This window comes from Strigops habroptila, chromosome 11 (assembly GCF_004027225.2).
Source record: "Strigops habroptila isolate Jane chromosome 11, bStrHab1.2.pri, whole genome shotgun sequence".
NCBI classification, from domain to species: domain Eukaryota; kingdom Metazoa; phylum Chordata; class Aves; order Psittaciformes; family Psittacidae; genus Strigops; species Strigops habroptila.
The window spans coordinates 3,909,575-3,930,929 of NC_046360.1; the positions used below are offsets into that span (position 1 = coordinate 3,909,575).

The 21,355-nt window shown below is 52.3% G+C and overlaps 1 protein-coding gene across 12 annotated transcripts in view; it reads right to left on the minus strand.

The window, feature by feature from the left end:
- NCOR2 (nuclear receptor corepressor 2) overlaps positions 1-21,355 on the minus strand; it is a 236,808-nt gene that overhangs the window by 104,608 nt on the left and 110,845 nt on the right. For all 12 annotated transcript variants that reach the window (XM_030501177.1, XM_030501167.1, XM_030501179.1 and 9 more), the window contains exons 5-6: positions 16,327-16,506; positions 9,860-9,973 (exon numbers count right to left, since the gene is read on the minus strand). In XM_030501177.1, the coding sequence (XP_030357037.1) occupies positions 9,860-9,973; positions 16,327-16,506 (294 nt within the window). The remainder of the gene's footprint in view (positions 1-9,859; positions 9,974-16,326; positions 16,507-21,355) is intronic.

Sequence of the window (21,355 nt, forward strand, 5' to 3'; positions counted from 1 at the left end):
GGGGCTCTGGCACTCGAGTTATCATGACTTTAACACATCTGAGCTCTGCCTGGGGAGTGACCCGAATCCCCAACCCTGCTGGGTGCAGAGGGGGGATGACTGCACCCATCACCTCCATATGGCTGCCCATCAAGGAGGAGGGCGGGTGAGCCAGCACGCAGGCAGAGATGCCCTTTCTAGGATTCATCACTTCACAAGCATGTGATGTTAGATTTGAGCTGCCCTTGGCTCCTCATCTTGTCCCTCCCCTTCTCTGCCCCCTCCCACCCCCAGCCAAGCTACCTAATGCCTATTAGAGGTAAAAAACACCACCAAGGAACATGTGTCGGGGCTGTGCTGCGGTTACTAATTAAACAGGCCTGAAAAGAAGACATGGGTTGGCTGCAGCGGGAGCCTAAATAAGAGATGACATTTTCAGTAAACAGCACTTCCTCGCAAAGCCAGGGTTTAAGGGGGGGTTACTGACAGTCTGATAAATGCAGATCATGAGGAGCCACGCGGCTGAGCTGATAAAGCCAAATACCTGCCTGCAATGGGGGTGAGGAGATGGATTTTCAGAGGTGTTTGTTCAATAAAATAGGTAGTTTTAGTTATTTTGGGGTAGGAGGGAGAGAAAATCCACAGCTGCCTAAAACAGGGCTGCAGGAGCAGTGGGCAGAGCTGGGCTTCCCCAGGATTTAAAGGAAGGAGGAAAACCCCTTTTCGGAAGCACATTCAACATTTTAACCCAGCAAACACTAGAGCCCCGGGGCTGGGGAGCTGGGGAGGGCTGGGCTCTGGGGGCTTTGGCAAACCCTGGGTGAAGCCCCCCTGGGCAGGGAAGGGATTCCAGCTCCGGGGGTCAGGCTCACAGTGCTCTCCCTCCGCTGTAGGGACCCACACGGCCAGCAAACCCCCACGGAAAACCAGCTTTATGTCAAGACACCACATTAAGTGTCCTTGGTGGTTACGTGACACGGAAGGGGAAGAAGGGACCAGACCCACAGGGGAAGCAGAGTGATCCCAGCACCAGGACCTATCTGCAAACCACAACGCTCACATGGCTTTAGTGCAACACGTGGCCTGAACACCACCACGAACCAACTCTGCTCATGAAATACCCCATCAGCTACAGGGCACGTGCCTCTTCCACAAGAGATCCCTTCCCTCAAGAGGATATCCCACCAGGATTATCAAGTCCCAGCTAATACAGCACTCAGGTCTGCCATCCTCAAGGATTCTCCAGCTGATGATGGGGAAATCAAACCCCACCAAACACAGCCTGGCCTGGCTCACTCTGAAGCATTAGACAGTGCTGCTGCTGTGCACCTGACTCCATTAACAGGAACAAGCCAAGTCTGACCAGGGTCTCGCCCCTTGGAAATATTCATCACACGGAGAACTCCCAGCCAGAGCTCAATAGTGTGGTCTCCACAAGCTATAAAACCTGCTGATCTTGGAGAACATCAGCACCGTGGCATTTGAAAGTCTTAATTAAAACCAGGGGGTAAGATTTTTCAAGGAGGTCATTAAAACTGCTACAAAATACTCTGCATTTGCTGCCAAGAGGGTGATGGGGCCAACCACCACTGCTTGCTGGTGAGGAGGAAGCATCAGCTTACCCAAATCTTTTGTGATGCATACCTGGGACAAAACCAATCAGCAAACCATTTAATTGCAGTCAGTGTAATTGTGGGTAGAAGCAGGTCCCACCATAGGCCTGTTCTCCTGGGTACCAGCCCTGTGAAAGATGCTCTGGCAGCGCTGGATGGCGCAGCCTGGAACCGCTGCTGCAGGTCCGTGTGTACAATAAGATTAAAACTTCAAGAAGAAGCTGAGTATGTTCAGCTGCTGCATTTGCCATGTTTAGACAACTTAATGAGACAACCCGGAGGCAAATCACCACAGGCAGAACATGTGGCGAATCAAGAAGAATGACAATTTGTCTTGCATTAACCAACTGTAATATACACGTCTCCCGAACGGAAGATCAGGAGGAGAAGCTATTCCGAGCACGTCATATCTTTGTACATACACAAAGAAATGCCTCTATCTTGAAAGCTGCCCAATTAACACTTGACACCCACTGTAATTGCTGATGCTCCTTGCTGCATTTATCAGATGATAGCAGAACCTTAATGAGCTGTCTGAAAGGCCACGCAGACCGAGGTGAGAGCTGGTGGCTGAACTGGGAAGGACACATCAACACCCAGCAGAAGGTTCCCACCAGGCTGGGGCTCATCCCAAAGAACAGACAGACAGAGGGGACCCTGCGAGCCAGAAGCCTGAATGGAGAAATCAGGCAAACCTCAAACTGTTCAGGTGCAAGGGCAGCCTCAGGACCTTTGCTGAAGACCACTGGCTTTCCAAAGGCACAGCCACCTAGGAGCCGACTCCAATACTGATTCCACTAGAAGTATGTTTGGTGACTGACCCTGCAGAAGGAAATCAGAGGGTTCATCCTACACCTGCTGAACAACCTCACCTGTGCCTGCAATCCCTCTTATTTAACAGGAACAGATATATGGGGAAGCAAACTTAAGCCATTACTTCTGGTGAGACGCATGAAGAACCCCACCAGTCTTATAATCCCTTCGCGGCTCCAGAGCAAGCAGCCAATGACCCCTTTTCCTGATTCCGCACAGAATCCTGGAATACTGCTACAGCACTGGGAGCAGCGGCGTTTGCAGAGGGACTTAAGCCCTGAGGCTGAGTTTTGCTTCCATTTATATCAGTCACTTTGCTCTGGTGGAGTGGCTCTGGGTCTGGCACCAGCATGAGGAAACCCAGGGCACTTCCAAGGGCTCAGGCACCTCCTCTGGAGCATAGGTTTAAGCATGACTCGGATGAAGAGGTGAAGCCCCTCACATACCAGTTATAGAATCATAGAATAGTTTGGGTTGGAAGGGACCTTCGAAGGTCACCTAGTCCAACCCCCCTGCGATGAGCAGGGACACCTTCAACTAGGTCGGAATGCCCAGAACCACATCCAGTCCTTCGTTTTCAGAGGGATCGAGGTCTCTCAAGAGGTGAGGCTGAACCACAAACACTGACCTGTGTCCCTGCAGGGCCCACAGATGCAAAAGCAGACCCACAGATGTGCCAGGCAGCAGCAGTTACCCCTAAAGAACCTCCCTCCCCACGGGCAGGGGCGCAGGCAGGGACATGGGCAGGCAGACCGCGCTCTTACCCCATCTCATGCTCCTCCAACAGGCCTGCAGCTAAAGAGATCTTCACCAACAAAATCCTCCCTGCAGACTAGGAAAATCTCCATTCTCGCCTAAAAAGCATTTGGCTTCCAAAGCAAACTCCAGTCCCTTGTTTTTCCTTTGAAGAAACTTAAAATAGGCTCAGGAGAGGGAAGAGGGCAGGAGAGCAACTTCCCGGCCATGTGAGCTCCCGCGGGGATGACGAGCCGACCCCACGAGGCAGCGGAGCATCCGAAACCAGAGGAGGGAGAGGCTGGGATTTTGCGTGGGCTCTTCTTAAAGCCAAGTTTAAAAATGGAAGAGTAGGAAACACAGGAGTTATTTTGAGAAAGCGGATCTGAAATTAGGAGGCGGCATTTTCTTGGCCCGACTCCAGCCATGGCTCCATGCAGCACAAAGCTGCTGCAGCTGAACCGTGCGCTCCCGGGGTTATTTATAGCAGCCCGTAGGCAGCAGCGTTGGGGAGTGAAAGGGTTTCTATTTGGGATCAGGCATGTCCTGCATGGAGATAAGCAAAGTCCTTCGACAGCCCTTCCCTTTGGCGCTGGGAAAATTCCTGTCCCGGCAGCATGATGTCCCAGGGAAAGGCAGAGCCACAGGAATGGCGTGGCAAAGAGGCAGCTAAAATCCAGGAGGAGCGTGGCTGAAGTCAGCAGAAATCATGGAAACCCTCAGGCGAGACACCTTTCTACACAAAGCATAAAGCAAACAATCTGAAGGGATGCAAAGGCCCTACCTCTGTGCCAAGATCTGCTGGGACCAAACCACAAAACCTGGCTGTGCTGGTTCCATGGGGAAAGGTTTTCATTCCTACGAGCACAGATACTAATTCTTTCCCCTTTAAACCTCAGCATCCTCTCTCCAAGAGCCAAACCACCCCAGCAATTTGCTGCCTTGCCCACAAAGCAGGTGGGACAAGCCCCAGTGCCGTGGGAAGGGAAAGCAATGCTCTTCCCTCCCCAGCTCCTGCAGCCGGCAGGGATGGCCACCATCAGTACTCCCAACCCAACCGTGGGAGCCCCAGGATACATGTCCTGCCCTGGGTTCTCCTTGAACCCAAGTGTCCCTGAGCATCACAGGACATTGTTCAGAAGCTTGCTCATACTCCATGCCCAGAGAAGCTGTGGCTGCCCCATCCCTGGCAGTGTTCAAGGCCAGGTTGGACACAGGGGCTTGGAGCAACCTGCTCTAGTGGAAGGTGTGCCAAGACAAGGCAACCCTGGAATAAAAGTTACTAGAAACGAAAGCAAAATGAACAAGGCCCTTTCAGCAGCCAAATACAAACTGCCCCCACCCCTACTACCACATAAAATAGGCTATGAAAAAAAATCCCTGCACATTTAAAGCTCAAAAGCAGTTCCACTGATAAGGTTTTATTTACTGCACCAGCTCCATGCTGACGGTGCAGGCCTGATTCTTCCCTTTCTAATGTAAATCAGGAGTTCATACAAAATCAGAGTTATACAGACATTAAATCCCCATGGGATCTGAGTCACGCTCAGTGCCTTTGAGTAGTTAACGGCTAGATTATACTTTGCAATGCTAAAAGTGTTCATTTATTTATTCTCTTATTTATGGATGGGGCATTAATGCTTTATGAAGGTATGTGAGGAGGGTAAAACGGATAGCTGAGAACACGCTCCGCACAGACACAACAGCAGCAGGGGGTGGAAAAAATTCAAAACAATCCTTTGAATTCCAATTTTCCAGTATAATGCTGAGTTTAGAGATAGATAGCTGTGCCCTTTTGAAGGAACAAGCACCGAGACAGAAAACGAATTAAAATTTAATCTTATTGATTTCCACCAACTCAATCCCAAGAGTGAGACAGACGCCGCTGCCAGCTTCCACTGCCTGCACTGCATCAAACCCAGTTTTACAGAGGGCTGACAGCGGAGCAGGGATGGGCTGACGTGGCTGCAAGCGTGCAGGGGTGACACAGGGGGACCCGTCCCAGCCCTCGCCACGCTGCGGTGGGTCACAGCACACAACATCCCCTCCCTGGCATGGTGGTGGAGGGTGAAGTCACACCGTGTCCCGACGCGACCTCTCCCGCTCCTATAAATGAGCTCAGTGTTTCAGAGGAAGGCTGACGTGTCCCTGCTTGCTGGGACAGGTCTGACACAAGGACGGAGGCTGCTTTTCGTCGCCTGGTCCATGAGTGGGAATCCTGCCTGGCTCTGACGCACAGGAGGTCTGCAGAGAGCCTGCAACCACCCAGATCTGGAGATGGAACATGCAGGCTCCACATTGTCACAACGGTCAAAGAGAAGATAACCAGCACGTCTGCATGCACGAGTGCATGGTAGCTGATGGTGACTTTGGGCATGCAGGGGACATGGAGGAGAATTCACCCAGCCAAGTCAAGGTGGGCTGCTGGCACGGCCAGGGATGCCACAGTGCAGCTTCCTCCAGGACATGCTGACAAGGAGAGCTCAGCCAGCCCGGCATCCCAGGAAAGGCATGGAGAGGGATTTGGAGCAATGGGAACGCTGCCCTCCTCCCCATACTTCGCAAGGGACCTGGAAATTTCCATTTTAAGCACAAAAACATCTTCAAGCCCAGGTATGCTCAATCGATTTCAAGAGAAGATGGATGTAAGGAATCCCGTGAATGGCCCAGGGGAATAAAGCCACAGCTAAAAATATACACAGATGATCTGCCCTGGTTATGGGGATTTGAGGTGGAAGAAACCTGAATTCTCTCGATACAATAACACATCCCAGGGGGCAAATTAAAGCCTGCACAGAGGCTGAGCCACACAGATTCCACCTCAGAGGAGCCTGACCCAGCAGGCATCAGCATCCCCCAACAGAGAAGATGCTAAAGGTCTCTCATACGGTTAAATTTAGATCCCCCACGCCTCCACCACTGTCAGTCTTCAGAGCAAGCAAGATGCCCATCACTTCCTGATCTCCCCAGGTAGCTCTGCATCACCATGCCAGCATCCAGCTCCTGGAGACGGGGTGACCCCATCCTGCATCCAAAACAGTCCTCTCAGCTCCCCACTGCACTTTCTGACTGATCTCAATGATTTTAGCACCCACCACTGTTTTCAAACATCGTTCTGTCTCTTCAGGACTAACAGCACTTTCGAAAACAGGACTGGGATGCTTCTGAAAATGCTACCCACTGTTTTTTCGCAGTTTAGTCTACGGATAGTACCAAAAATGTTAACTTCCACTCTCATACATCCTTTCGAAAACAGTACAGTTTGCACTCACAGTTAAATTCTGGCTTGGAGACATGCATGTGTGTTTTTATGTGTTCTATTACAAACATCTCCCAAAAGGTGCTTTTTTGGGAGTGCATGGCTCATCTTTGGAGATAAGATAGAGCAGCTCTGGCCAGTCCTGCCTCCAGGCAGGAGGCACCTGGATCCTGGGTATCAGCTACCTTTCTATAACCCAAGGCTCCTAAAACGTTCCCAAATGCAACCAGAGCCTCACAGCGCAGGACTTAACAAAAGCCTCTCTCCACTCTTCCCCAGCGCAGTCTGTACAAGGCAACTTTCTTTCCCCAGAAATCAATTACTTGTCCAGCAGAGTGCAGCAGGAGGTGATTACAGGTCACGTTTTCCACAATTATCCTCTCCGATGCCAAGGAACTTTTCACATCGTAGGCGTTAAGTAGGTCACAAGAGGGAAAAGCAGAGTGATGAGTGTTCAGCATCAGCAAACCTGAACTTGGGAGAAAACGGGATCCAGGCCGGCGCCGACCCGCATCCCAACCCCTCATCCCTCCGTAGCACAGCGGTGAGAAGAATGTATAGACTTCCCGATGAACCATAAGCTAAAATTAGAAGCCATTCACCCCTGCACAGCCACAGCTATCCAAAAGGAAAGTAGGTCACAGAATGGCTGGCTAACTCGATTTTCCGGCGTTCCGAGCTGCTCTGTCCTCACGTAACCTCTCCTCTCCCAGGGCCTGTTTTTGGCGTCTCCTTTGTTCGGGGTATAACTGCACACAGTGTGCGGCTCCGGCACAGCCTGGCAGGAGCGGTGGGAACGGGCACGGCAGCGCCCACGTGCTCGGGGAAGCACAGACCTGTGGTTCATGAGGAATTCAACCAGAGCCAGGCGACAGCCCCTCCACAAAGCGCACCACCACTTCCCACCTGCTCTGGGACCGGCACAAGGGCTGGCTTCCTGCCCCTTCCACAGCATTGCTCTTCAGAGATCAGTTCAGGCTCTGCCAGCTCTTCTGGGGTGCTTCTTCCCGAGGCCTGAATATCCTCTTTTCATTTGCATCTCTTACCGTGCTGCCTCCCTCAAGCAAACCACAAGCTGAGCGAGGCGAGTAAATCGGGATGCTCTTCCCTCTGTGCGCAGGCTGGAGCCCTGGCTCAGCCATCAGAGCCGCTTTTCCTGCAAGCAGACCTCGAGGTATCCAACTTCACTGCTCTGCCGCAGCACAGGAGAGGCTGAAAGGCTTTAAATTTGGCTCAGGGACCTTCCCCACTCGAGATCAATGCGTCTCTGTCTGGCTCAAGGCCCTTTGCTCCTACCAACTCACTTTGCAATTAAGTGTTAAGCTGCAGCAAAGCCACAGGTGAGCACAAGCATGCCTGGGGCTCTCCCCATGTCTCATAGATTGCTGGGTATGCCCCGAGGGTCTGCTGCCACCAAAACCACCCAAAACAACCTGATGTCCAAGCACCAGCCACTCTTTTCCACCCATGATCCTAACTGATGCTGCTCCTTCATCCTCTCCTCTTCCAGCTTTCCTCCTCCTGGCCCCAAGGGGGAGAGCAGTCATCACCAAAAGCCATCCCAAACGCGTCCAATGGAGGTGAGAGGCTCTAAGCTGAGCCTGGGGATGGCCTTTAGAAGGATAATTGCATCCTGGATCCCACCTTTGTTACTGGAACCACAACAAAGGCAATGCTGTCAGCAAGGCTCAGCACATCCTTCCCCTTGCAGCCCACAGCTCAGCATCTCTCTGCTGTGGTACTTAAAAGGGTCCGACACCACCAAGCCTCAGCCATTACAATCGGCCAGCGAGGAGCTGTGGACTCTGCATTGCCCATATCATCTTCAAAGGAAGAACTTCCCTCTAGCCTGCTATGGTTTCTATCAAGCAGAAGGGAAAGGTTGTTTGGTTTCAGTCCTCTACCCACAGCCAGGCTTGCTTACACGCTACTCGCAAGGGGACTTTACAAGAATAGGGGAAGAGCCATCATTCACCCATCCCAGGGTGAATCCAGACATGAACACGGAGCCAGATTGGAAATTATGCAGACATTTGGTGTCAGACGTGACCTTCCCTTGCTGAGCACCAACCTGGAACAAGTGCACCCTGTTGCAAAGGTTAATAGCAAAGTCCTGGTACCAGACTGGCTTTTAGGATCGGCAGAACTCGGAATGAAGTCAAACATGCTGACAAATGATGCCACCAGCTCTGAGCACTGCATGTGACAGGTCCCATGTATTACGGCCACGCGCTTCCAAGGAGAAATGCAGAACTCCTTGTAACGTGGTCCTGGTACACGAGAGCGTCCAAGCAGCACAGGGGCTCAACTGAATAGGAATAAAAATGTTTGAGACCTCCTTTTTTTGACCCTAACCCCTTGTACAGGAGGCACAAGCCATCTAGCCCGGGAGCCCCGGAGAGGGCACTTGGTGGTGCATGGGGAGAACCCATCATTGCCCCCAAAGCCCAATGTCTACAAAGCTACCACCAGCCAGCACTTGCTAATGCTTCAAACACATCGACCTCAGTCTTCACCCCTATTGCACAACAGCCCGTGCTGGCATTGGGTCTCCTACTGCTCAGGAAGAGAAGCAGATGGAACAAGGAAAACTGGGAAAATTGCACTGCCTGGGAGCGCAGGGTATGCAATTTTGTTTTCTTTTTAGGAGTTGGGCACCTGGATTTCTGCAGCTCCCAGTGAAATCGCAGGCCTCGCAATTCAGAGTAATTAGTGACTGGTAGTTTTCCTTTTATGCAAAATCATCCTTTTTATCCAACACCTAAATGAAAATGAATATGCTTGATTATCTACCAAAGGGCCCAATTTCCCACCATCGCTCCAAAGCACGCAGCAAAATTCCTGTCTCCTCAGGCTGCTATTACAGGCAATGGCTGAGTGCAACAAATGAGTGGTCAAGCAGAGATCCAGAGCCAGGGATGCTGGACTGACCTTTGCTAATGCTGTTTACAGCATCAAACATCCACAAATCCAGCCCTGGATGGATCCACGTCCTTTCTGCTCCAGCCTGGAGGGCTCAGGGGCAGCCAGGAGAGCTTGTAGCTGGCCTGCCAGCATTGGAGCATCACAGATGCCCCCCTGCATCCATGCAGCTCACCCCACCACGCTGAAGCCCATGCTTCAAGGCAGCTTTCTACCAGGTTCACTCCCGGGGGAGAGGATGAAAGCAGCTATTTAACAGACAGGGCTCTGAAACATCTCCTGAATGCTTCAAATCTAATGCTGATCACAGAAAACCCCCCCAGGCAGGTTCTTCAGCAGACATTTGTGCTCAAGCCACACGGCAGAGCGAGCTCCTCAGCCCTCTGTCATCACCATCCCCGCGGGTCTCCATCTATCCACCTCCCACGGGGGTCTTGCGCAGGGGAATCCCCCCATCCACCCTTTACCAACCTCCCCGTCCCCAGCCGGGTGACACGGCACCATCACACGTCTGTACTTCCATGATTTCCAGACTCACCCTGTTCTCGTCGTAGATGATCTGCACCAAGCTGCGATGTTTGGACTCGATAGGAGGCGGGGAGATGGGTTTTTCAGGCTCTGGTGGTTTGGCTGCTTCTTCCTCCAACTGTTGCTGTGGAAGGAGAAGGGGGAGGAGGAGGGTGAGTCACAGTGAGAAACGCAGCCGGCCCCGTCCACACGCGACTCTCTGCGGTGCCGAGGCAGAAACCGCCATGGCAGGAGGCTTCCTGCGAGACACAGAGGGATGGGGAGAGGGAGGAGAGCTGCCCGACCTCCCCTGCCACGCAGGCGCAGCGCTCCCTGCCCCGGCCACCAGGCCCTGAGCTGCTGGGTCAGGGCTTTTTAGGCATGGAGGATGAGGAGCTGCCTTGAACCAGCCTCCTGGGGAGGGCTCGGGGCTAGAAATGGTTTTACTGGAAACCCTTTAAGGCAACCACAGCTCTAGCCTGGCTCCCCGCTGCTACCTGCCCCCGGAGCTGCTGCAGTGCTGTAGGGAGCGAGGGGTGAGGAGCAAGGCTGTTCTCCACCTTCAGATCTATCTTGTGATGCTGTGGTTGGAGGAGACGCCCTGGGATGACTGTTCTTGATTAAATGACTCGTGCACCGGCTGCATTGTGCAGCCAAATGAGCCAGTAACTACAGCAGAGCAGCATTAACACCGTGAATCCTCACATTTCTGCTCAGAGCTGGCCAGACAGGGCATGTGGCAGCCCTCCCCATCAAGGTGAGACATGCAAAGTGCTCAAGAGGGCAAGAAACAGCTACAGGACTCCCTGCAGAGACAGCACAGTGCTCATACATGGGTCATCAAGACCAATGACAGCCCAAGAACTGAGGTTGCAAATGCCTGCAGCCATGAACACACCGTGCAACTCTGGCTGTCCCAACAGGTACAGGAAGAGCTGCAGCATGAGCCACCTTCCAGCATCAGGCGGCTTTAAGACCCATCTCCTCCCTTCACACAGAACATGCTGTCCTGAGCAGAAACCACCAACTAAGTCCAGGCTCCAAACAGATAAAGCCCAGTAGGTGTGGGTGGCCATCACCGGGTGACCCGCCCTCAAAGAAAGCAGTGTCTAGAAGCTTGTTTTGTTGGCTCTTCTGCTTTCTTACTGTCTTCACCGCGTTGCCACAGCTCCATTTCATGGTATCTGAGCTTTGAGGTGTAGCAGCTGCACGTAAAAAATACACCCCTTCAGCTCCATGTGTCTGCCTGTGCTAGGACAATGCAACCCAAGGTGTGTCTCATCCCAAGCTTCACTCCCCCTCACAGCAGAAATATCCAGGAGCCCACGAGCTGCTCCACGAGCAAGTCCACCACATCTCACCACAGGTAGGGCTACCTACCCCCTTGGAAGATGGAAAGCAGAAGGCAGCATGTCCACATAGAATTGTTTGCATTGGAAGGGACCTTAAAGCTCATTCAGTTCCAAACCCCCTGCCACGGGCAGGGACACCTTCCACTAGAGCAGGTTGCTCCAAGCCCCTGTGTCTAACCTGGCCTTGAACACTGCCAGGGATGGGGCAGCCGCAGCTTCTCTGGGCACCCTGTGCCAGCGCCTCATCAACCTTTACTATTAAAGAACCTTTTCCTAATGCCTAATCTAAATCTCCCCTCTTTCGGTTTCACATATGCACCTTTGGATATCACTGATTGTTTAATGTGAGCCGCTCAGGCCATGGCAAACTTTAATGATAAAGGAGCAGACCCAAGGAACAACTTTTGAGCATCACCGCAGCCTGCGGGTGTATCTGACGCACAACCTGCGTCTCCATCTCTCCCGACGGGTGCGAGCAGGAGAAGACATCTGAACCCTTCCAGTACGTCTGAGGAACTGCTCATCCAGAAGAGGAAACGAGAGATTCCCTGTGGCTCCATGCGAGGAGAGAGCGCGCAGGCTGCGCACGGCAGCTGCGGGGCAGCACAGGCACGGGAGAGGCAGCAGCTCTCAAAACCGCCTCTGGTTTTCTCACTGCTCGGCTCCCAATCTCCACATCTTTGTGGGTTGTTTCCCTGCAGCTAAAGCAGCCCCTGGTGAAGAAAGGGGGGGAAAAAACAAGTCTTGTACTAGGAAGAAAATGCAGCTGGGATTGAGAGCAATCGGCTTGCACCAGAAGTGAGCACGCCACTGTCCTACTGGAGACAGCAGCGTCTGGTGGTCCAAGAAGAAGGTGGGTATCTATTCCTTCTTCAGATCATCTCTACTCCTGTTAACGACACTAGGGATGTGGGATGCAGTCCAAGAGAACCCTTAAGCACCAGATAAGTCTACTGGCTTGGCTGAGAAAACTCACACCCCTTAAATCAAACGTGTTTCAATTGATGAAGCAACCCCATGCTGTGGCCTCCTGTTATGCTCCGCCTCTCCACAGGTGGACATCTTTTCCCATACGGGAAAAAGCAGCAGCAAAGGGAACAATGAGATATAGCCAAAATGCCACCACCATGCCCAGCCAGACTGGGGAGCGGGCTCTGGCACAGGCAGGATTGCCTGGGCTCCGCACACTGGCATCAGCATACCCACCTTGGGGTTTTAACCTCGAGGTTACTCCAGTCTGTGTGAGGATGGCCAGGAAACAGCCACCTTGGACCATCTGCACTCTGGAAAGGGATTAAACTCCCCCAGCTTCGCAGGGATCTATCCCTTCCTGCCCATGAAGAGCCACACTGCCGCAGCACACCAAAAACTCCAACCAAGCCCCAAAGCTCCCTTCTGTTCTCAATCATGGCTGTTTCTCAGGTGGCCCAAATCACAGCTCTGTGCAAAGGGGACAAGAGCTCTTCAGAAGCCACAGCTGAAACCACAGGCTCCAAAGCAGTTCTCAGCATCAGCCCCAATGCAGAAGCAGCGCTTCCAGGCACCTGCCTGCTCTTGCTCAGTGTCCTAAGGCATCCCCATCACACAGCCTTGCTCCCACGTGATAAATTCCAAAGACAGAGCCACCAAACGGGATCTGTCAAATCCTCTGCTTCCCTTGGGGGAGATATTTGGGTAAAAAAAAAAAAAAAGAATATGTCAGAATCTTGGCTACATTGTTCTGAAACCCACAAAAATCCTGCGAAGTGGTCGGTGTGTTGTAAGTGATTTCAGACAAGAGGGTTTGATGGCGTATCAGGAAATGAAAGTTTGCCAGTAAGTGGAGGCTCATTAAAAGCAGCTCATTAAAAGAAAAAATACAAATCTAATTATAGCTGAAATACAGTAGAGAATTAAATTCTACTCTCTGTGGCGTAACACTGTGTGGTTATTAAAGGGGAATGCTAGAGGGAAGGATGCAGGCAGGGTCTGCAAGCAGCACACCTGACCGCAGCAGGTTCAGCCCACGACAGCTACCCCCGGGAGCTGTGGGAAATGGCAAAGGAAGATAGGTCAGGGTTCCCAGACACGGACAAAATGGGTTTCTTAAAGGTCTGCCACAAAAGGTAGGCTAGGACTGTGACCTTTACAGGAGAGAAGCAGGATGAGAGATGAGTCTTGACGGCTCCACATGCTCTCCCTCTCCACTCCTAGCAGTGCCTGCCCAAAAGCCTCCTCCTCTCCTCAAATGAAAGTGCAGCAATGCTGAAGGGATGCAAGATGCCACCATTAGCCCTGGCTCCTAAAGAATCCACAGGCCAACCCTTCTCCAAGTGGAGGAGGTGCCCTCTCCAGCTAAGAGCCCCTTTGGCTGGACCACATGCTGCAGAGGGCCACTGGATCCTGCAGCGCTGGCAAGTGGTGGGTGACCACTGCAGGAAGACCCCATCCCCACACGCACCAACTCCTGTGCTGAAGGGACCTGCATGATGAAGCCAAGGTCATTACACACACACCCCCCAGGTTGCCACGTTGCCTTGTGTGGTACCTGGGTACCAGGATGCTTCACCTGCCTGGGGGAGAGAAGAGGGCTTCCAGCCACAGGGCAGCTCCAAAAACCCCTTGCAAAGAGCCAAGGGGAGAACAGAGGAAACTCAGCCAGGAGATAGATGGAAGGGGACATGCGGCTCCACCTCCATCACCAGGTGGGAGTGTTGTACTCCCAGAGAGCCCTATGCTGAGCTCGGTGCCCCAGGAGGCTGAGGCACCACTGCAGAGAACAGCCCAGCAGTTTCTTTCTCCTTCAGATCCCCGGTACCGCTGCCAGGAATAAATGCATAAGGATTATCCTTCCCTGTCAGGAAGAGAGGGAGAAAGGACTCAGCAAGAGATTTAAGCACATATGGTGCATGAATGAGCGGGGGATGGCTGGTGGAGGTGGCCTTCTGCCAGAGGTGCGCAGGGCTCGGGGAAGGTTTCTCAACTTGCTGGAGAAGACGTCTGCTTCTTGCAAAGTCCAGGCAGAGCCTTCCCTGCCATGTCTGGAACAACCAGAAAGAGAAACGGTGGATTTGGGCTGGTTGCGATTTATACTTTTTCCATACAAATGTATTTAATTACCCTGAGAAGGCCTCCCAAAGACAGCGGGGAAAAGCATTAGGATATTCCGGCTGCGTACGATACCTCCCCTGCTCCTGCAGGAGCAGTCTCTGTTCCAGGCTGATTGCTTTCCCTCGCTCGTCTTCCTCCTGCACTGACAGCTCACATGCACAGATGGACAAAACGTTCCTGGAGCATCTCAGACAGGAACACCCATTTTCCCCCCCAAAAAATGCTTCTTCCCAGATGTGCCAGCCCTGGGCTGGGGAAGGATCCTGCCGGAGGGGAGAGAAGCCCATGCTGGGGGGTGGGATTTGCTACCAAATGACTTTGCCACCATGTGCCAAAAAGAGGGAGGGGATGCTTTTCCTGCCAACAGCCACTTTCACCTCCTTCCCCACTCAGCAGAGCATTTTTGTGGGGAGGAAGGATCATAAAATTCATTCACAGAAGGAAGAAATAAAGCAACCAAAGCAGCCAACAATAAAAACCCCATTTCCTTACGGAAGGACAGCTTCATTTTAACGGCAAGGAGCATATGCTGCTCCCGTCAGTGTCAACAGCAGCTCCTCAGCATTTCAGAAGTCAGGCAGTGGATCGGCAGAGCTGTCAGTCCTCCCGGCTGCCATGAGAGGGACCTTCACTGCCATGCCAGGAACACATCCCACTCTGGAAGTGCTTCTCCAGAGTGGGAAATGACCATGGTTTGCACCTCCATCCTCAAATGTGAGTTAAAAACATGGACCAGCAGCCAGACTGCGAGGTGAGACAGGGCACCAATGCTTTGCCTGAGCTTCCTAGGAGGAAGAGGGGAAGGGCTGGCTTCTCCCACCTCCCACCAAACCCCACAAGAGGAACCTCTGTGGCTTCCATCACTCCAGATGTTCCTCTGGCCCCCTGCAAGCTGGCACACACGGCTGCTTCCTCGCATCCCCAGCACAGCTGCTTCTGCCTACTCTTGGCTCCCTCTCCCTAAGCACACTGATACCTCCGCAGATAAAAAGCAACGCCAAAAAAAGGTCCTTCATGTTAATTAAACCATATTGTTTGAAAACAAACCCAAACAATCCTGCTTGTCTTGCAGGAAAAAAAGGGACAGTATCTGCTATGGGAAAATATACATCTGATGGGGAGGAAGGTCAACTGCATGCTCATCCTCAAGGAGCACTTGCCTCATCTGACAGCCCAAGCAGAGGTTTTGCTCCATTCCCAAATTCCCACTGCACACCCCTTGTGACAGGTCATTCAGGCAGTTTGGGACTAGCAGCCATCAGGGAGTTTAGGAACTGGCCCCAAGCAAAGACAATAAAAGAACCAGTAAGACGAAGGCAGAGCGAAGTGATGTGCTTTCGGAAGTAAAAGCCTTTAAGTCTGTGGGTTTTTCACAGACGTCCCCCAAGGTTTTGTTATATTAATCTCTTAATGGGTTTATGGTAATTGTACACATGCCAACATCGAGCAGGCGATCCTTCTGCTGGGGAATGCACCACTGAGAAGATCAGACTCAAATCCCCAGCTCAGGCAGAGCTCTGACTGGAGCTGGATCAGACGCTGCTCATGGCTGCAAAGCCCTGGAGAAGGGGACTGGATGCAGGAAGGGCCATGAGGCCATTACCACAATGTTTTAAACAGCCCAGTACTACAATAGTGGCAGCAACAGCACTGCGGAAGAGACAATTGCTGGAAAGGAGAAAGAGAAGACCTTGTGCTAATGCTGGGCTGTACAGACAACTGGGGCAACCCAGGCTGCACTTCCAGCTCTGCCACTGACTGCTTCCATGACTGTGGGCAAGTCACTGAGGACAGATTTTTCTCCCTTTAGGGCACCCTGACATGTAAACGAGCCCACAAGCTGGGTTTCCAAAGCTCCCTTGCCTTGCAGCTACCAGCTCCAGACTGCTGGCACAGGAGCAACTGCCCACGTCATGACAGGGAGCATGGACACAGAGCATCCTGGTGGCACTAGCACTGCCGCTTCCCCTCTGTGGACATGGCTGGGCCAGGATGGGGTATAAGGCAGCACGCAGAAGTGAGGATGTGCGCTCCCCTCCAGCCCACAGCCTCTTACCTGCTTCTTCTTCAGCTTGGAGATCTGCTGCTCCACCATGGTGATCTCGCGGTCCACGCGGTCCATGTTCTGAATGAGCTCCTCCTTGGAGAGCCGGGCAGGCAGCAGGTCCAGCTCGGCGTCAGGGTGAGCAGGGCTCACGGGCGACACGGGCTCCAGTTTGCCAGGCAGGCCACGATCCTGGGGAGCATAAAAACAACCAGGTCAGCTCTTTCTTTCCCAGGAGACTTTGGATCCTTCTCTCATCCTCCCACGTCAGCTGCCACAGCTCCCTGGCCCATTCCCAGCCCTCTGAGACACACACACCCCTCAAAAAACCTGCTAGACGAAGCAGTTCCAGCTGCCAGATCACATCACCGCAGTGCTCCACAACCTCCAGCACCTCCAGAGAGCACCGGCTTAGTCTCCCATTGACGTGGCAGGAGCTCTTCCTCCTGCCAAAGCCTCGGAGGCTCCTTCAGTGCTACCCGCATTCCTACGGATCAATAAACCCATCCATATTCAGGAGCTCCCAGCAGCACTGCCCCTTCACATCTCAGCAGCCAGCTCAAGGCTGCGTCTTATCCACAAAAATGAGGTAGCCACAGACACGTCCTTCTCTGACACAGCCATGGCCATCCTGGGGAGAAAAGCAGCATTAACCACACTGAATGAGAGGGGACTACAAGGGCAGGACTCCCATCTCCTTCACGGAGGTCCTCCTCCATCTTATTAAATTCTAGGGAAGCTCCGAGTGCTGGATGTCAAGTGCATCCATCCAGAAACAGAGAGAAAAGGGATAGGTGAGGTCAGCTCACATAAAAACAGACTGAACCGATCAAAATCAGTGTCCTTTTTGCAAATTCCAGGTAAAGAGGCTCTGAACCCAACAAGACCCTTCAAGTCAGAGGCTGGACAGATCAGCATAACCTCCGTGGCCACCACAGGGAGCAGCTCTAATGACCCTAAGCTGGGGGCAGAAGGGGAAACACATCAGAGCATTCAGCTTCACCACCAGCACTGCAACCACTTTACTGAGCCCAACAAGCCAGTTATCCCAGGAGCATCCCAGGGCCACGCTGCCCTTCCCCTCCCCAGCTCCAAAGGAAGGGGCCCACCTCCTGCAAACACAAGCTGCATGCCTGGCTGCCCACCACTGATGAACACGCTTGGGATGAAGCAGCTCTTTAATAGCCACCAGGTAAGGATCACAGCACACCAACAGCCTGTCCTGACCCAGGACTCTGCTCTCTGGCAGCTTCCCAGCACCTTAATTAAAAGTTTATCTATGCACTTGCTTAGCGAGTGGATGGATTTCTTTCCTGGAGGGGCAGGAAGAGGAGCTGTGGCTTGGTAAACTGCTGCCAGGCTGGGTGGCCAGAATGCTGCAGCTGCTGGGGAGGGGAAGGAAAGGGGAGGCCAACAAGTGAGGTTCACACAACTTTCCTACCTTCATTTCAGCACCCACAGACAAAGCCAACATTGTTCTGCACCCCCTGGTGCTGAGTGTCCTCCCCTCCACATTGATGCACAGCCACCAGCCACAGCTACCACTGACCCTCTCCCTGGGCTGATCCTCCTGGGAATGAGGGTGACAGGATGGAGCCTGGTGGCACTGAGGCAGTGTGGACCCCTCTGTGCTCTGCCTAGCAAGGCACATGAATGATGGCCTTAGGTTGTTTGCCAGCTGTGTCATAGCTCACACCAAAGGTGGCAAGTGTGCAGATGCCATCTTGGCACTGTTGAGCATCTGCTGACCATGAAGCAGAACCACGCAGGGTGGCCTGCACCCTGCTGCTGGTGGGGATGACGTATGGTGAGCTTCCTCCTGGGGATGCTGCACCCACAGCCCCACAGAGGACCTGGCTGGTGGGGCTGTGCTGAGATGAGCCCTGCCCTGTTCCACTCCATAAGGGATGGGCAACATCATCCACGGCAAAGCTAGAACAAGGGGAAGCAAAAGAGGATGTTTCCCAACAAAGCAGCTATGTCCCAGGACACCAGCATCCTCCACTGGCACCTTGCTCCTCCCTGCTAAACCCTGTGGTAGCTGAAGGAGACATCAAGCCAGGCAGGGAGGAACCACTGCTGGGTGCAGCCTGGAGGCATCGACACCCTTCCCACTGCTGCCATCAAGGGACAGAAAGCAAAGGAGCAACCTGAAATCCCTTTCTCAAGTCCTGTGTGGGGCTCATCCAGCCCGAAGAGCATAAAGGCACCAGCAAGCTGAGCTGGTTGTTTCCAGCGTCCGTTCAGAAGAGAAACTAGAAGAATTTCAAAGGTTTCTGGAGAATCCCAAAGAGCAGGTAAATTAGGTGTTCATAAAATCTTGTTCAGATTAAGGCATGGGAATAGGAAGTGGCAGTGGCTTGGAGATGCGTAGGTTTTTCTAATGAAAAGTAAGCTACCTGCCAAAAATGCAGGAGAGAGACTTCTCTCTATGCACACGAAACAAAAGATACCATCTCACATCTGCCAATATACAAGACAGGGCATCTTTAAACCACTGCTCGGCACAAAGCCCTTTGGAAACCTGGTTTCTGATACTTTATCTTCTTACCTTGCAGAACATGAAGTGAAACAGCAGCAAAGCTGAGTAAGGGGAACAGCTGCAAGTCACAGCACAAAAACCATCATCATCTGGTATTAGGAGATGATTATAGCAATAGAGAGAAGCAGTGCCCCTAGACCTCAAATAACCGGTCACTGTCATTTCGCAAGCACCTCTCTAAATAAAATGACAAACAGCGAGAGGAAGGAAAAACCAAAACTGAAGGCATAAAAAGCATCTTGCCCATGCAATGGCGAAGTGCAAAAAGCAGAGCTCAGGGGTATATGCAAGGCACGAAGAAGCCCTTCTTCTAAATTACAAAAATGGGTTGAAAAGAGGTTTGTAAAGACCAGAGTGCACCCAGAGCCTGGGGTGGACTCTAATGGATGGAGATATTTTGCCTCGTGCTCTGTTTGCTGGCACTCTCAAGAAGCTGCTCGAAATATACTGCTCTGCTTCAGACACTCTCATAGCCAGGCCTGAACAAGTGCAGTGTGAAACGTGAAATTCTGCTTATTAACGTGAAGTCACAGACTTGGAGACCAGCAAGAGCCGGGAGAGCTGGAATAAATCTGCTGGAGGAAAGAAAACAATTACTGCATTACTCCAGTTGGTATTTTCTCAGTAATTATACTGTTTCCATGTGATTTGTTTTTATACACGGCTAACAGCTACTGTAGTTCCTGTTTATCCCTGGCCTTATTATGTGATTTATATGATAACAAGGGTGGGTGAGCGGGGGGCAGAGGCTGCATAAACCTTCCCACAGCAAGAGGAGATGCTGGCACTGAAGAAAACAATTATCACTGAGGAGTCTATCAAAGAGCAAGGCCAGGCTTCGGGGGTGGGTTTCCTCTGCACGCTTTTATTCCTAACATAGATAACATTAACAGAGCAAGCCTCTTATGTGCTATTAGGCAGTGGCTTTAAAAACACGGGGAAAAGAGGGGAAAGGAAAAGGACAAGCCAACTGCCTGTCAATGCCTTGAAGAGCAAACAAGCCCCTGGGTAAATTCAACATCTCTGCCTCCAGGCACACCAGCAACTGGGTCCACAGGAGAGAAGATGGTGAGAACACCAACCCTGACCCCAGGACATGCTGGAACCTGCAACAGACCATTGCCTCGTCCCTATTTTGCATTACTGACCCACTCACAATGCTCCCAGGGAGTTCACGGGAGTTGGTGGGATGGAGAAGGGTGTCTATGCCATTCATCGGCCCAGCCTCTGCGAAGGGCTATTTCCCTCAGCCACTTCCCACCCTCAGGAGATAGCAAGTTGGTAGCTCCACTCCATCTGCACCTAATTCTCATTGCAAAAAGCATTTTGACCTTCCTGATCCCTTGACCACACCAGCTGCCTCTTCACAACTACACTGGCAGAGCCTCAAAGCCTCCACAGCCCCAGTTGGTACCTGCACATCACTGGTGTGTACCAAGCAAACAGAGCCACTTGCTTGGTACGACCCTCAGGATCTCTAGCACAGCACCATGGTGTTTGCCCTACATATCTTCAGTACATCCTGGTCTCCCTCTGCCTTTCTAAACCAGATCACGAGCAATGTTCCCCCAAGCCCAGGACAGAGATTCGGGGATGCCAACGTCACCTCTTCCTCAGTCTGTTCGCTTTCTAATTATCAGCCAGCAGCAGTGTTTCTGCTGGAGCACCGGGAGGGATTAAGAGGTGTTATCTCCAACTCCTGCCCACTCACACATCTCACATCCTCGCGGGATGGAGGAGATTGCCAAAGCAGGCAGGATGGGCCAGGGCTGCTCAAATTAATTCCCCCTAAAAAAAACACGAGCAAGAAGCAGGCTTGGGATCAGGGGGGGCTGCTTGCGAGGATGCCTCCGTCACCCGCGCGCAGAGCCAGTGAGTATCACTGAACTCCAACTAACAACACTCCCAAAATCCCATCCATGTGAGGCTGTGCTACATGGCAGAGACACAGCAGCTTGTCCTCCCTGTCCCGGAACACGGCGGAGCAGCAGACGCACAGCCCCAGGGCTTTCCCACACAGCCTGGGATGAAAACCAAGCAGGAGAGCCAACACCCCACACCTCCATCCACCAGGTTTTAAGGTAAAAACTTGCATGTCAGAACTCTTAAATGAGCCAAATACAGTCCAAAGGAATGTTTTTCTTAATTGGAAAAGTGTTCTACACGTTCTGTTGTATCAGCAGCCTCCAGATGACAGCACTGACATGGAGGAAAAAAGAGTCAAAGGGCTGAAAACCAAGGTCTGGTTTCCCCAGGGAGACACACAAGCACAAAGTCAGAGCCTGAGCAGTGAAAAGTACATCGAGTTATCACAGTTCTTTTGTTCATGACCATCTGCTGCACTAATGGCTCCTTCAGCAGCCCAACCCTTCAAATGGGGTTTTAATTCTTAAGCACTGCTGGGCTCTCAGCTCAAAAGGCTGCCACAGTGGGACATAGATGTGCATGTTGGTGGATGCAGTGTGACTCCCACAGTGCTGTTCAGCAGCCATGAACACA